We start from the raw sequence: 12,841 nt of genomic DNA, 5'->3' as shown, positions 1-12,841 counted from the left end.
TAGCTTTCCGTCTGTCTGCGTGGGTGTCTCCCCTCAGCCTGTCTTCACCCAGCTGCAGGCCTACCACAGCAGCACTATTATGAATATGTGCCGTCAACGTACGGTCTGTGAGACAGACAGACAAAGACAACCTGCTACTGCTTGTGGAATTAAAGGAGTCAGGGGGCACATACACAACTATGAGCAAAGCACTTAGAGCAAGCTTTCCTAAAAAAGCCTGTCACCCACTGTAAGTTAAAGTTTCCTCTTTGGCCAGCGCTGCTTTCGAGCGAGCAGGAGAATTTGGGTCACATGAGCTGCTGCCAGTGGAATAGAGCCATCAAAGTCCTCTCTCTCTCTCTCTCTCTCTCTCTCTCTCTCTCTCCATTCCCACCCCTCCTTATTCCTGAGATCCAAACTTTGCAAGCTCAGGGAGACAAGGTCAGCCTCCCTCCCCCTCCCCCTTTCCTTGTCTCAGCTGCAGGAAGTCTCTCCTCACCCTCCCCGTCCACATCTGTGTAACCTGAGCCCCCTCTGGTCAGACAGGCAGCTCACTTCTTAATGCTACCTCAGATAAGCCTTCCTCCCATTCATTTTTTAAGTTGCACTCTGACGTCGTCCACTCCTACTCTCTCTAATTTTAGCCGGGCTTGTGGACTCAGAATCTTATTTTTCTGATAAAACTAGCTATGGCGAGATCATTTCACATTTTCCATTGCTGCTACACTTGCTGAAGATTTTGAAATAGGACAGCTCATTCTGCAAATATGATAGGAAATTCTTGATATTGTTTGATATCATATTGTTTCTCTTCTTGAAAGACAAAAGGGTGATTTTAAAGGACAACACCGCTGGTTTTGCACAACTTAGCACCTTCACCACTCTAACAATGTGATTTTACAAATCTTGCTGTTCCATGGCAGCCACTGGTTTCCATTCATTTCTGTACAATATAAAAATATAAAATCAGCAAGCAGAATCAAACAACCTTGCTTGAGTTGTACAATCGATCCAAGTGAACATCAAGCCTGCAAGTTTGGTCAAAGGTACATTCATTCTCACTTCACATAATCTGCTCGGTGATTCTCATCCTCTTTGAAAATAAATGGAAACCACTAGCTGTGAGGAACAGCATGAAAAATCCAAGCTCAAATGTAAAACGACATGGCTCTCTAATACAGGCATAGTGAGGATTTAAGATTTTCTGACATCTCTGTTGTTGCGAGCTGAAAGTGGGAGCTGTGTGTTTTGGTTCTGAGAGTTCAAAGTTTACTTTCGGGTCACATGAGGTCAACAGCATCTCCACACACCTGCTGTTTTTTAATGAAGAGGATTAGTCCGTGTTCACATGAGTCTGCATGGCCCGAGCCCACCCTGCTGCTTCCAGCTCCGCTATATTTGCAGCAGATAGACCACAGGGTCATCAGCGTTTCTAAAAGTGTCCTTTCAAAAGAGCACTAGCTGTAAAAAGTCCATCATAACCCGCACGGTTCATTAGCTGCACCCTGCCACTGCTGCGCTGCATTTGTGGTGTTCCATCCTGCTCTGGAGCTAAAGGCCGTGGCTTTGCTTTGTCTTTCCCTTGTTTTATGTCTCTCTCACACACACAAATGCTGTTATTTCACAGTGAACTGACTTTTTAACTTAACCATTAGTCTGTCTCCTCTGTTGCACAAAGACAGGGCCTTACTGTTGACAGAAAGGAGGCCACATACATGAAAGCTAGAGGAAGAGTCCCCTTTAAAGTCTGTTTACCCTTTCAGTCAAAGAGGTCTTTAAATGGTTTCCAAATAAGGAAGAGCAAGGTAAAGCTACGAGAGCTCAAGATAAAGAAGGAAAACAGAGCAGTAGTAGTTTGGATTAGGATTAAGGATAATTACTATTTATTACAACCTTGGTCTAATTCTCACAGCCATCACCTCTATCTGCTCCACATTTTGAGATACTCTCTAATTTTTATCCAAAGATTCAACAAGCTTAAACAAGCAATGTACAGTATAGTGTGTCAATTGAGAGAATTCAGAGGTGCTGGTGGAGCCAGACTAAATGATCTCCCCTTCTTTCAGTCCTGATGCTAACACAGGCTAATTCCCTGCTGCCTGTAGCTTCATGTTTAGCATATGGACATGAGATCTCACTGTTAAAAAAGGGGTATTTATTTCTCAAAATGTCAAGCCATTCCTTGAAACAAACCCCCTGTTAAACAGATCTAATCTGGAGGTGAAGCCTGGATGATCCACATCTTCTTAGCAACATGGCCACACGACGAGACCTCAGGGGTTAACCTGACAAGAATGGTGTTATTATTACTATTCAAGTTAAGATCAAAAACAACATCTAAATGGTAATAAACTGGAATTATCCTTTAAAACAAAAGCAGTGCCCAACCCATAAGCTCAACTCTGATCCAACCTCAGCCACAGAGGGAGTCAAAGGGAGGATGATACCTGGACTAAACACAGGCCTCTAAATACCTCTTAATGTAAACTACAGTGAAATGTTTCTCTCCGCCTCACCTCCACCCCACGACAGGCTGCACTGCAGGGAACAGGGGAAGAGATGGAGCAACATAAAGATGAGGATGATGAAGGGAGGAAGTAACACGACTAAACCCGACATGAAGCACAATGGCCTGTCATCAAATCGCTCTTTCTTTTCTAACCCTTTGCATTTTGTCCGTGTCTCGCGACTGTGATAGCATGAGCAGATGTCAAGTTATCAGTGAGGAAAAAGCTCCCACTGAGATTAGGGGAAGAGGGAGGGCGGTGCAGAGAGAGAATAGAAGGGCCTTCCTGGTTTAGAAATAATAATAAAAACAAAAAGTCACACAAAATGAACCAAAACAAAAATAACAAGAAAAAAAAACAATGTGCAAACTTCTCTCATATAAATAGACTGCAGTCACTGCATTGTAGAGCACCATGGGAGGCAGGAGGAGGTTAGGGTGGTGTGTGTGTGTGTGTGTGTGTGTGTGTGTGTGTGTGTGTGTGTGTGTGTGTGTGTGTGTGTGTGTGTGTGTGTGTTTGAGTTAGAGGGTATGTATATGTAAGACATAATTTGTGTTTACTTCTAGTTTGTTTGTGTGTGTGTGTGTGTGTGTGTGTGTGTGTGTGTGTGTGTGTGTGTGTGTGTGTGTGTGTGTGTGTGTGTGTGTCAGTACAATATTGGATCTACTACCACATGTACTACGAGTTGCAGGAGCCACTGAGCACAGAGACTTGAGACCGATGGATCACTGGGAAGAGGGTTTGATTAGAGGAGGGTGGTGTCTAAGACCCAATTGGAGTTCAAAGTTCAGTTTCCCCTCATGTCAAGGGTCAGACCCAGTCCTGCAGCGAGCGCTTGCAGTGCACCAGCAGCCGCGGTGCACCTTTGCTCTGCAGCGTGTTGATGATGGCGTAGATCAGCCCCAGGATGCACAGCACCAGGACCAGTGGGATGGTTACCATCAGGATGTTCATGGTCCGTTCCTCGCTGTCGTCCACCTTCAGCACCACGTCCACCTCGTTGGTGTCTTCTTCACGACCCTCACGGTAGTCTTCGTCTTTGTCGTTGTCTGACCCTCTGCCCGCGTCTTTGTCCGTTCCACTGCGATCCGTTCCATCCCGGTCTTTGCCCTTGTCGCCGTCACGTCCTGCATCCGGGTTGAACGGTGGGCGGTTCACGTCTGGGTACTTGCGTCCTGAGTCTGTGTCCGTGTCTCTGTCTGGGTCCAGGTCCACGCTGCAGCCCATGAAGTCTCTCAGAATGGACTTAGGGTAGCCGGGTTCGCTCTTCATGCGGTGGTTGTCAAACTTCCAGTACTTTGATCCTTTGTAGAAGAAGGTGTATGCTGAAGAAGGAAAGAGAGCAGAAGATGTCAGCCAACATAACAGTATGAAAATATGCTTATAAAATAAAGAATTAAATTTTGACTCAAAATTGTTTCATTTATTGAAAAATAACTTCCCCTCTCTCCTGATGGTTTCTTGACCACACCCTGAGTCTTTGTTTCATATGTGAACCTGTCTGTCCCAGCCCCTCCTTGCCCCCTTTCACACACACACACACACACACACACACACACACACACACACACACACACACACACACACACACACACACACACACACACACACACTCAGAAACCACTCTTCTTCTCAGCTCACCCCCATCATCGCTGAGGAAGGCCCCCTTGGGAGTAGAAGGCACTGACGAATCCCAGACGCTGATTGGTTTCGGGTAGCCTCTGTCAGCCAAGCGTGACTGCTCGTTGAAGCGCCAGTACCTGCAGACAGCAGTGGAGGAGAGGGTTGTTACTGTTTATCAAGTGTCCAAACAAGACAAGAACAGACTTCTCACACAGCACAGTACACGCTGGGCCTACAGGGTGTGTATAAAACAACACGCTTTCCACAGAACATTCAAATCTGTTCTGACTGTAAATTCACTGGTAAAGAGGAAGTCAGTTAGTCACACTGTGCCCACAGCCAGGGCTTATTGAATCTGTAGACCTACAGTGTCATTATTTTTCTAGGAGTGTTTTCATAAATGTGTTACCCTGGCATATACTTATGTTTGTTCTGTATGTTTTTATTGTTCACAGAACTTTCTAACTTTGTTATCAAGGAGCTGTGCAAGTACAGCTGCTGTCTACTCTTGCATAGCTTAATACTTCCAGGGCGATGATGGACATTCCTAACATGAATTATTCATGTGAGCTCAGTCTTTTAGTCCATACACTGGAAGCAAAAAGAGAAACCTCCAGGTGGATGGATGTTAAACCTTCATACTGTATTGTACTCATTATTTTCTGCCTCTATTTAATTAAAGCCATATTTGAAAAATACAAATTCTTTGAGGGTAAAATCACAAACCAATCACTCAATCAATCTGATATGTTAAGACTGGACCAGTTTGAGCAGCTTAAGGATAACGTTACACTTCCAAAGCAACAAAAATACAAGGAGAAGAGCTCCAGCTTGTATTGCATTTGCGGTGAAGTAATGTGACAAAAACACTTCTGAATCTGGTTCCTTCCAATCGTCAGATAGGTGTCACCCATTATTTATAAAAAAAGCATATATCTGAGCATTTACAAGTCATATTGATTTTATTTCATGGAATGACAGCAGCTGAGATCAAGCTCAGTCTGTAACATGCTAACTTGACGTTCATATCTAATTAATCTATTGACACAGTAATAGATAATATACTGATATAGTGGGAACTTAGATTAGACAGAAAAGGTTTCATGTGATGCTGACAGGTCATAGGACACGTTACCAATCTCCTTGAAAGATGTAAGTGTAGCCAGATGGCTCCCACCAGATAGCTGTGTCTATTCGGTCATAGGGAATATCGCGACCATAGTCAACCAGCTCCATAGGATAGCTTGGTTCCAGGTTAGCCTCCCTGAAAAGCCAAAATCTGTTTCCTGAGGAGAGGAGAGGAGAGGAGAGGAGAGGAGAGGAGAGGAGAGGAGAGGAGAGGAGAGGAGAGGAGAGGAGAGTGAAAAATCACTTAATGATCCTCTCTGGTGCATACATCTGCACATGCCCTATCCACTCCCACTCGTAACCCTTATGGATTTCGGAAAAAACAACTCACACAAGATCATACACACTTATGAAACTTACACACGTCCACATACATTACAAGAACAGACGTACCAACCCACATTCTGCTCACAGTTACTTTGCTGGCACAGAATATGCTAAATGACTGAAACTGAATGAGGTATAAAAAGAGCACAATCAGAGAAACCAAAACCAGCATTTACACACACTTGTGAATTATGTGAATGCAATAATGATGTGTTGGCAAGCAATCAAAAAACAGAGTACAACATCAGCGACTCAGGAGTTTGGGTTTTGCTTGTAATTATCCATTAGGAGCAGCTTGTCTTATGTCAGGCTGAAGGGAAGGTTTTATTGTTTTGACTGTGTAAGACTGGGGGACTCCAGTCCTCCTGGCACCATTACATATCTCCTCTTGGCTTCAATCTGCATTCACGCACACCCACCCGCCTACCCACCCATCCACCCACCCACCTCCGGCCCCTTTGCTCCTCATTTAAAATGAAAGTTCTACACTCAGCATCTGGAGAGAACGAGTGGTTGACGCAATGCTTCCCAGGGTTCCTGCAGAGCACGGCCCTGATGCAAAATCCCATGACTTGTTCCATGACTTTCCATAAGTACAGAGGAGTGCCTCCGTGACCGAAACATTTGATTCCTTCATGCTGTGCAATTGCTGTTATTCTGAAGAGATAAAAACTGTGGTTTTTACAGTTGGGCTTGTTTGGGCTAAAAACAGCTGTCAGACCTCTGGGTAATACAACAGCTGTGTAGTGGATTAATTTATTTTTGCATGTTAAAGTTTCTGATGTTGACCTGCTATCCATGTCCAATCCATCCATCCATTCATCCATTCATCCATTATATATATATATATTTTCCCCCCAGTACCTTTCTTAGTACTTGACAAGTTCCACAAGTTTGAGTTTGACCTCTCTTTCCTGGAGGTTGGTAAATTGAACTCAGGACTCCAAAGTTCCCAGAATACAACAATGCAGTCCACTCAATTTACAATAGATACAAGAGCTTTCTTGTTGACTTGACAGCTCACAACATGCTTCATGTCCTCACTCTTATGTACTGCATATTTGCAACAAAATGAAATCTGCTCACATAGCACTGCACTGCCTCTGCACGCTCACTGAGGACGCTGTTTTCAGTGGAAATAACTATGGATGTAGATGGTCATCTTAGGAGGTGGAGAGGCCTGCTCTCTAGAGCTAGATTGTCTTGCTAGCTAGCCCACAGAAGGCCATACAAAAACAATTTGACAATTTCACCACATTAGGACACATTTACCACACTAAATTAAATTATGGAAACAACAGTTCAGTCAACCAACATGCATGGAAAGGGTTATGTTGTCAATGTATAATATGTACAGTGTGGTGTCTGAACTTTGGCCTGGTCACAATTACTTCCTCAATAGGTTAACACAGGCTGTGATAGGTGTGGGTTTTGTTGTCCGTCACTGCTGATAGGATGTCATGTATACGCTGGGATACTTGTCTACCTCAAAATCTCAGCTCCCAAAGCCATGAAAACACAAGTGCATACAAAATCTCAGATACAGAAGGGCCTGCCGTCTTCAGGCTGACAGGAAGTCAGGTTGGCTACTAATCTGATTGGTCTATCAGACATTCAGACACTCAGGTCTGCCAGTCTTTCCTAACCTGACATGCCAGATGGTTTGTTACACAGAACCATCTGTGAAGTCATCCTTGGACACTGTTTGGAATAGGGCAAAAAATACTTGGCAAGTGATTGGATGAACCATCTGTCTATCGCGATCTATCACAGGCTAACTTTGACCAATCACATCAACAAAGCATATGATGTTGTAGTTGAACTCCTGCTGGTGCCAATTGGGAGAAGAGTGAAAACACATTTTCAGTGGAGGAAAGCCTTCAGTGCTTCTTTGCTTTTCAATGAAGAAATACTCTCCAGTTCTGATGTGACTGATGTTACAGCAGCATCTACGCCATTCTTCATTCTGAAATAATTCATAGAGATGAAGGAAACTTGATGTGGAAACTCAGTGATATCAAGTGCTTGTGTGTGTGTGATTTGGCCTTCATGGTGGACATTCTTTTCTTCATCCATCCATCCATTGTCTACACCCAACTATCCCTTTTGGGGTTGCGGGGGGGGTGGAGCCTATCCCAGCTGTCAACGGGCAAGAGGCGGGGTACACCCTGAACCGGTCGCCAGACGATCGCAGGGCATCATTCACGCTCACACTCACACCTAAGGACAATTTAAAGTCACCAATTAACCTAATGAGCATGTTTTTGGTCTTTGGGAGGAAGCCGGAGTGCCCGGAGAGAACCCACGCATGCACGGGAAGAACAAGCAAACTTCACATAGAAAGGCCCCGCCCGACCCGGGGATTGAACCGGCGACCTTCTTGCTGTGAGACATGCGCACTACCCGCTGCCCACCGTGCCGTCATTCTCTTTCTTTCAAATGTGGAATCATTTGAAGGCAAATTAAAGCTGTGGCAAGTTCAAATGCAATGAGGCAACACACCACTGAGCATGGCCATCGAAGGATGTTGTAAAAACTCAAATCGCCCTCAATATGAAAAAGGTTCCCCACCCCTGATCTATGCTAACTCTTCAGGAGCCACAACTGTTTCGAAATAGTCACTTCCCTCACTGTCGTCTAACCATGCCTGTAGCTGCCAGTAGCTCTTCATAGGATGCTGACTGTTACAAAACCAATGTGTGTTTGGTCACACGGATAACTCTAAGCCTGGTAAGATTTTCAGATTGCATGGTCTAGTGTGGTCTCGTGATCTCGTGAATCCAGCTGCCTCACAAGGTTAAATCTTTCCTTCCTTCCTTTTTTCTTTCTTTGCTAATGGCTTGCAGCCAAATTTCACACTGAGAGGCTTGCTGATGATATCATCCTCCTCCTCATCATCATCAACAGCTGCCCCAAAGCCTGGATCTCCCAGAGTCAAGCTGCATTATAGACAGAGTTCTTTCTTTTTCATTCAACATCTTTAAAGCTCCCCTCAGTGACTCACAGTATAAATAATGACCTGTGCTAACGCAGATTTATACTCTGCATGTAGAATACATTATGTATCCCTGCTTTCTCCAGGCTGGCGTTAGGAGTATGTACAGTAAATCTTCAACATTATCTGCAGAAGATGAAGGAAGTTCCAGAATCATTTTTACTGTTAAAATATGAAAGCATTAAGACATGGAGCAATCTAACAGTATTCAGGCTGTACAGGAGAAACCAGATGGTGGACTGTTTTCTATGCAGCAGAGTGTATGGTATACAGGGTAGAGTTATGTTCCATATGCTCCTGAAAACTGCACTTACATCCATCCTTATCCATAAAGATGAGGACAAAGGAATATTTTACCTTAAAGGGCAGGCATGACTTCTACATATGCAAGAACGACTGACTTCAGACTGAATCCAACTATGATTGTGTATTGGTCTGGCAGAGTACACTGCACTGCTTCACTGGAAACTGAATCCAAACACGAGTGTTGATGCCACTGAAGCACAGCAGTGTTGTGACACAAAGTTTCTGTCTTTTTTTTCTTGCATGCTGTAAGGCAGCTTGTACCCCAATTTCAAAATTGGGCATATTCTCAAAGGCTTTTGTTGCTCCTGGACATCTGTCATGCTCTAAGTGACAGCTAATAATACCAGAAGAAGTTTATTTAGAACAGGGTCGGGCCTTTTTTTATGGCAACAATAATCAGAAATGTAGATGGTTTGCTAATTCCTTAAAGGAGATGGAGTGGAGCAATTGCTATTCGCTGACAACAGAAAAGGATTATGGATGAATGAATGTGTGATGATCTTTTACGAAAAGTCCCCCCCCCATTGCCAAAAATACTGCAAAAAAAAATCATCTATGATTTCTTCATCACAGCAGCAGCCAGAAACATTTCTTGAATAAAGCATGTTGTTCTGGATAAGAGTTGTTAGGGGTGTTGTATACCCGCCATATTGCCTTAAAATGTAAATGTAGTTTTGGACCACTGTCAACTGTTGGTCCTTGTAAGGACTAATCACATACTGGGAGCTGTGTGTTGAGCAGCATGCATCCATCAGTATTTGTGTGTTCGCTGCTTACCTTTAAAGAAGACGAACCTGCCGTCGTGTCTCTCATAGGCAGCATCTATGTCTCCAGGCAGACCCCTCCAGAAGTGACTGATAGGCATGGGGTAGTTATCCAGAACCCTGTTCTTGCGCACCCGCCAGAACCAACGGCCCTGAGGGGGACAAAATTAAGAAGTGTGTTTGAGTGGGCGCCATTTCTTATTGTCAGTTAAACACAGTTTGAAAAATTCAATCGTTTCTCCTGTCCTCTGTCTTTCTAAACTCCTGGCTAAGACTCAAAGCCGACCAGCACATCCAAAGTAAACCAATGCCCAGATAAGTTCAAAAAATTCCTGTGTGCATACAGGACAGGAAGGATGCACAGCTAGTGCAAGACAGAAATTCATTTTCATTTGTCAACTGAGTTTAACTATTTGTCCCACTGAGGACAGACAGCACTGCCATAATGCTTAATGGTCCTTATGTCAAGCAAACCGAGCTCTGCAGGATAAGTAGACCAGAACGTACAATAAACTAACAACAGCGGAACCCTAGCAGGCTAATAATAGTCAGTCTCCGCTCTGGTGGCTTTATCACGTTCCCTTATTGCACTCTCCCTGTTGACCGCAGCCTGCTGCAAGATCACTTTTAGAAAGAACACTTTGATTTCACTGGCAAGGCAGCAAGACAAAACAATGGAAATCACAAGAAGACACATGGCTTGTGAACATTTTATCTACTGTATGCTGCACATACCACCCAGCAGACAGATTTACACCAGGAGCTCTCAGACTCATTCATAAGTGGTGAGTCAGTAGCCCTGCTCGTCCTGGATAATGTAACGGTAAAATGCTCAGTGCTGCTTCTTTCTGGCAAGCACACCTAGTTTCGTCCTTCACACAGGACACAGTGGTAGACAGGATGGCGCGGCACGCTATGGAACGGAACAGAATGGAGATGGGTTGGCCTGAGCTGAGAGAGAAGAACAGGGCTGGACTGCATGTTCTTCAATTTGTGTGGTCTGACAGCTCCTTGGGATTAAGACTGAACAGACCATATTAGTCCTCAGAAGAACAGACAAGATCTCAGTGTGAGAGCTTCGATACTGAAAGCGGCTCAACGTGCTCTGCTGGTTGTCTTTAAGCCCAGCCCTCTGCTGTGAACAAGTACAATTGAATCAGAGAAAGGAGAAATGTTCTTCCAAAATGACAGCTGCTTTCTTCTTTTAAAGCAAAAGACTCTGAGTGCTGCTGATGTGCTGCAGATTACTCCCACTCATTCACGACATACAGTAGGTAGTTTTGCCTATGCAGAATAATAGCAAGGGAGAATAATGTCTACCACTAATGACTATAATTTTTGACGAGTGGAGGCGTAACATGAGGACAAGTCGAATATGAACAGCATATTCAGTTGGAAATCAATCTGAAGCCAAGAGAGACAGTAATATCTGGCGAGAGCATGCAACTTGTCAATCTTTGTCCTTTTTGACCGCTGCATGGTGCCTACAATGAGAAGTTCAATGTTTACTGTACATGTGCTCATATAAAGCAAGCAATCTAGCTCTGAGAGCTTTAAGTTAAACGCTAACATGCAGATGTTTCGCAGATATAATGTTTACCATGTTCACCATCTTGGTTTAGCGTGTTAGCACTACGCACAAAGTACAGCTGAGGCTCATGGGACTGTCATTAGTTTTGCAGGTATTTGGTCACAAATAAAATTATTGGAGAAATGCTGACCCATGTAAAGAAATGATAACGACATAACAAAACGGCAAACCTTTGATTTAATCATGAATGTGGATTTTGCCATAGATGGTTGCTTTAATTTTTCACACAGTGAATTATGCTAATTATGTTCACAAAATTGATTGATCTGTAAAAGCACACTAATGGCTTCAGGTCAATGGTTTTAAAATGTTTGGACACTGGTTAACACTTGCTGTCCAGATGACTTTCATGACTGTGGATGAAACCCAAGAAGACAGACATTACTGTCTGAGATGAAACCCAAGAGCACAGATATAACTGTTTGACCATGTGCAGCACATGTCCAGGCAGCTAAAATCCAAGTCTTAAAATGACTGGTCAGTGTCAGACATTTACTGTCCTAGATAGGACATATTCATGGACTGACCTTTACACGTCTGGAATAGGGCTGTCAGCGAATTCTCTAATTTGAATATATAATTGATTTGTAAAAAAATCCAGAAATTCAATTGTGAAAATGAATTGATTATGGAAAAAAAGTCACAAGACCAGAGTTTCCTTTATCGGGGAATCAGAGAAATCAGTTCAAGTCTGAACGCTCTCCATGCTGTTTTCCTCTGCTGCTCGTCTGGTGACCTTTCTCTCGCTCCTCTCCTGATTCAGTGAATTAAGGGTTTATTTTGACCAGTTGTGCTGGTGATGATAACCATGAAAGATAAGACGGGTTTGGTGCGTTACATTTCATTTGAAAGTGTGTTTTACGATGAGAAAATGTTGTGTGAATGGAGTCTGGTGGCGCTGACATGAGCAATACAGCAGCTCTTTAACAAAAAGGTCTGCTTCTGTTGGGATCAGACACTTAGAACAACAATCTGAGCCTGTCAGTTGCAAAAGCAAACACTTTTCGTGGATGTACACTGATGGCGCACAGACATCCAGAGGCATTACACTGCAGCCTGTGTTGCAACTGACGGCTGCAGTTACAACCACGTTGAAAGTAAGGGAAAACAGGGTCGGTCATCACAGACGTCACACAAAGACACTTTGCTTGACTGAAAATGTAATGTAGGTCGAACTTATTTTCCTTGTTTATGTTGTCATGTGTAGGTATGCAGATCTTTTAAAAGTCATGTTTATGTTGAAATGATATAGTAGTATGTCTCTCATTGCACTGGCTTGCCCTTTTATGGATATAATGCATAAAAATGTATGCTCTGGCTTTTTGGCCACTTTTGACAGAGTAAACAAAAAGTCCATCCAGTAATGCTCCAGTTTTCATAATAAACATCTGCAACAGTTACTTTTTCAGCTCAAAGAAGTTTTATATTTCACCCTTGACGCAGTCAAAAGGTTTACTGGGATCCAGTTAAAGATGTGTTGATAGCTTGATACTGTTGGATACCTTCAGCTGTTTGACTGCCTACTGCTGCAGTTGACAATTTCAGACAGCATGACGACATCTCTGGAAGTGAAGCCGAGGCTCCTTTACAGTAACGCCTGGGTGTCCTCTGTCCAGCGCTG

At 43.6% G+C, this 12,841-nt stretch overlaps 1 protein-coding gene across 1 annotated transcript in view; it reads right to left on the bottom strand.

Annotated features, from left to right (window-relative positions):
• Window positions 1-2,976: 2,976 nt before the first annotated feature.
• LOC139331661 (matrix metalloproteinase-15-like) overlaps window positions 2,977-12,841 on the bottom strand; it is a 26,951-nt gene continuing 17,086 nt past the window's right edge. The window contains exons 7-10 of the mRNA XM_070963276.1: window positions 9,643-9,781; window positions 5,245-5,395; window positions 4,128-4,246; window positions 2,977-3,811 (exon numbers count right to left, since the gene is read on the bottom strand). Coding sequence (XP_070819377.1) covers window positions 3,297-3,811; window positions 4,128-4,246; window positions 5,245-5,395; window positions 9,643-9,781 — 924 coding nt within the window. The 3' untranslated portion in view covers window positions 2,977-3,296. The remainder of the gene's footprint in view (window positions 3,812-4,127; window positions 4,247-5,244; window positions 5,396-9,642; window positions 9,782-12,841) is intronic.

This window comes from Chaetodon trifascialis, chromosome 1 (genome assembly GCF_039877785.1).
Source record: "Chaetodon trifascialis isolate fChaTrf1 chromosome 1, fChaTrf1.hap1, whole genome shotgun sequence".
Taxonomy (NCBI): Eukaryota; Metazoa; Chordata; class Actinopteri; order Chaetodontiformes; family Chaetodontidae; genus Chaetodon; species Chaetodon trifascialis.
Note: the sequence above shows the minus strand (reverse complement) of the source record. Positions and strands in the feature narration are given on the sequence as shown.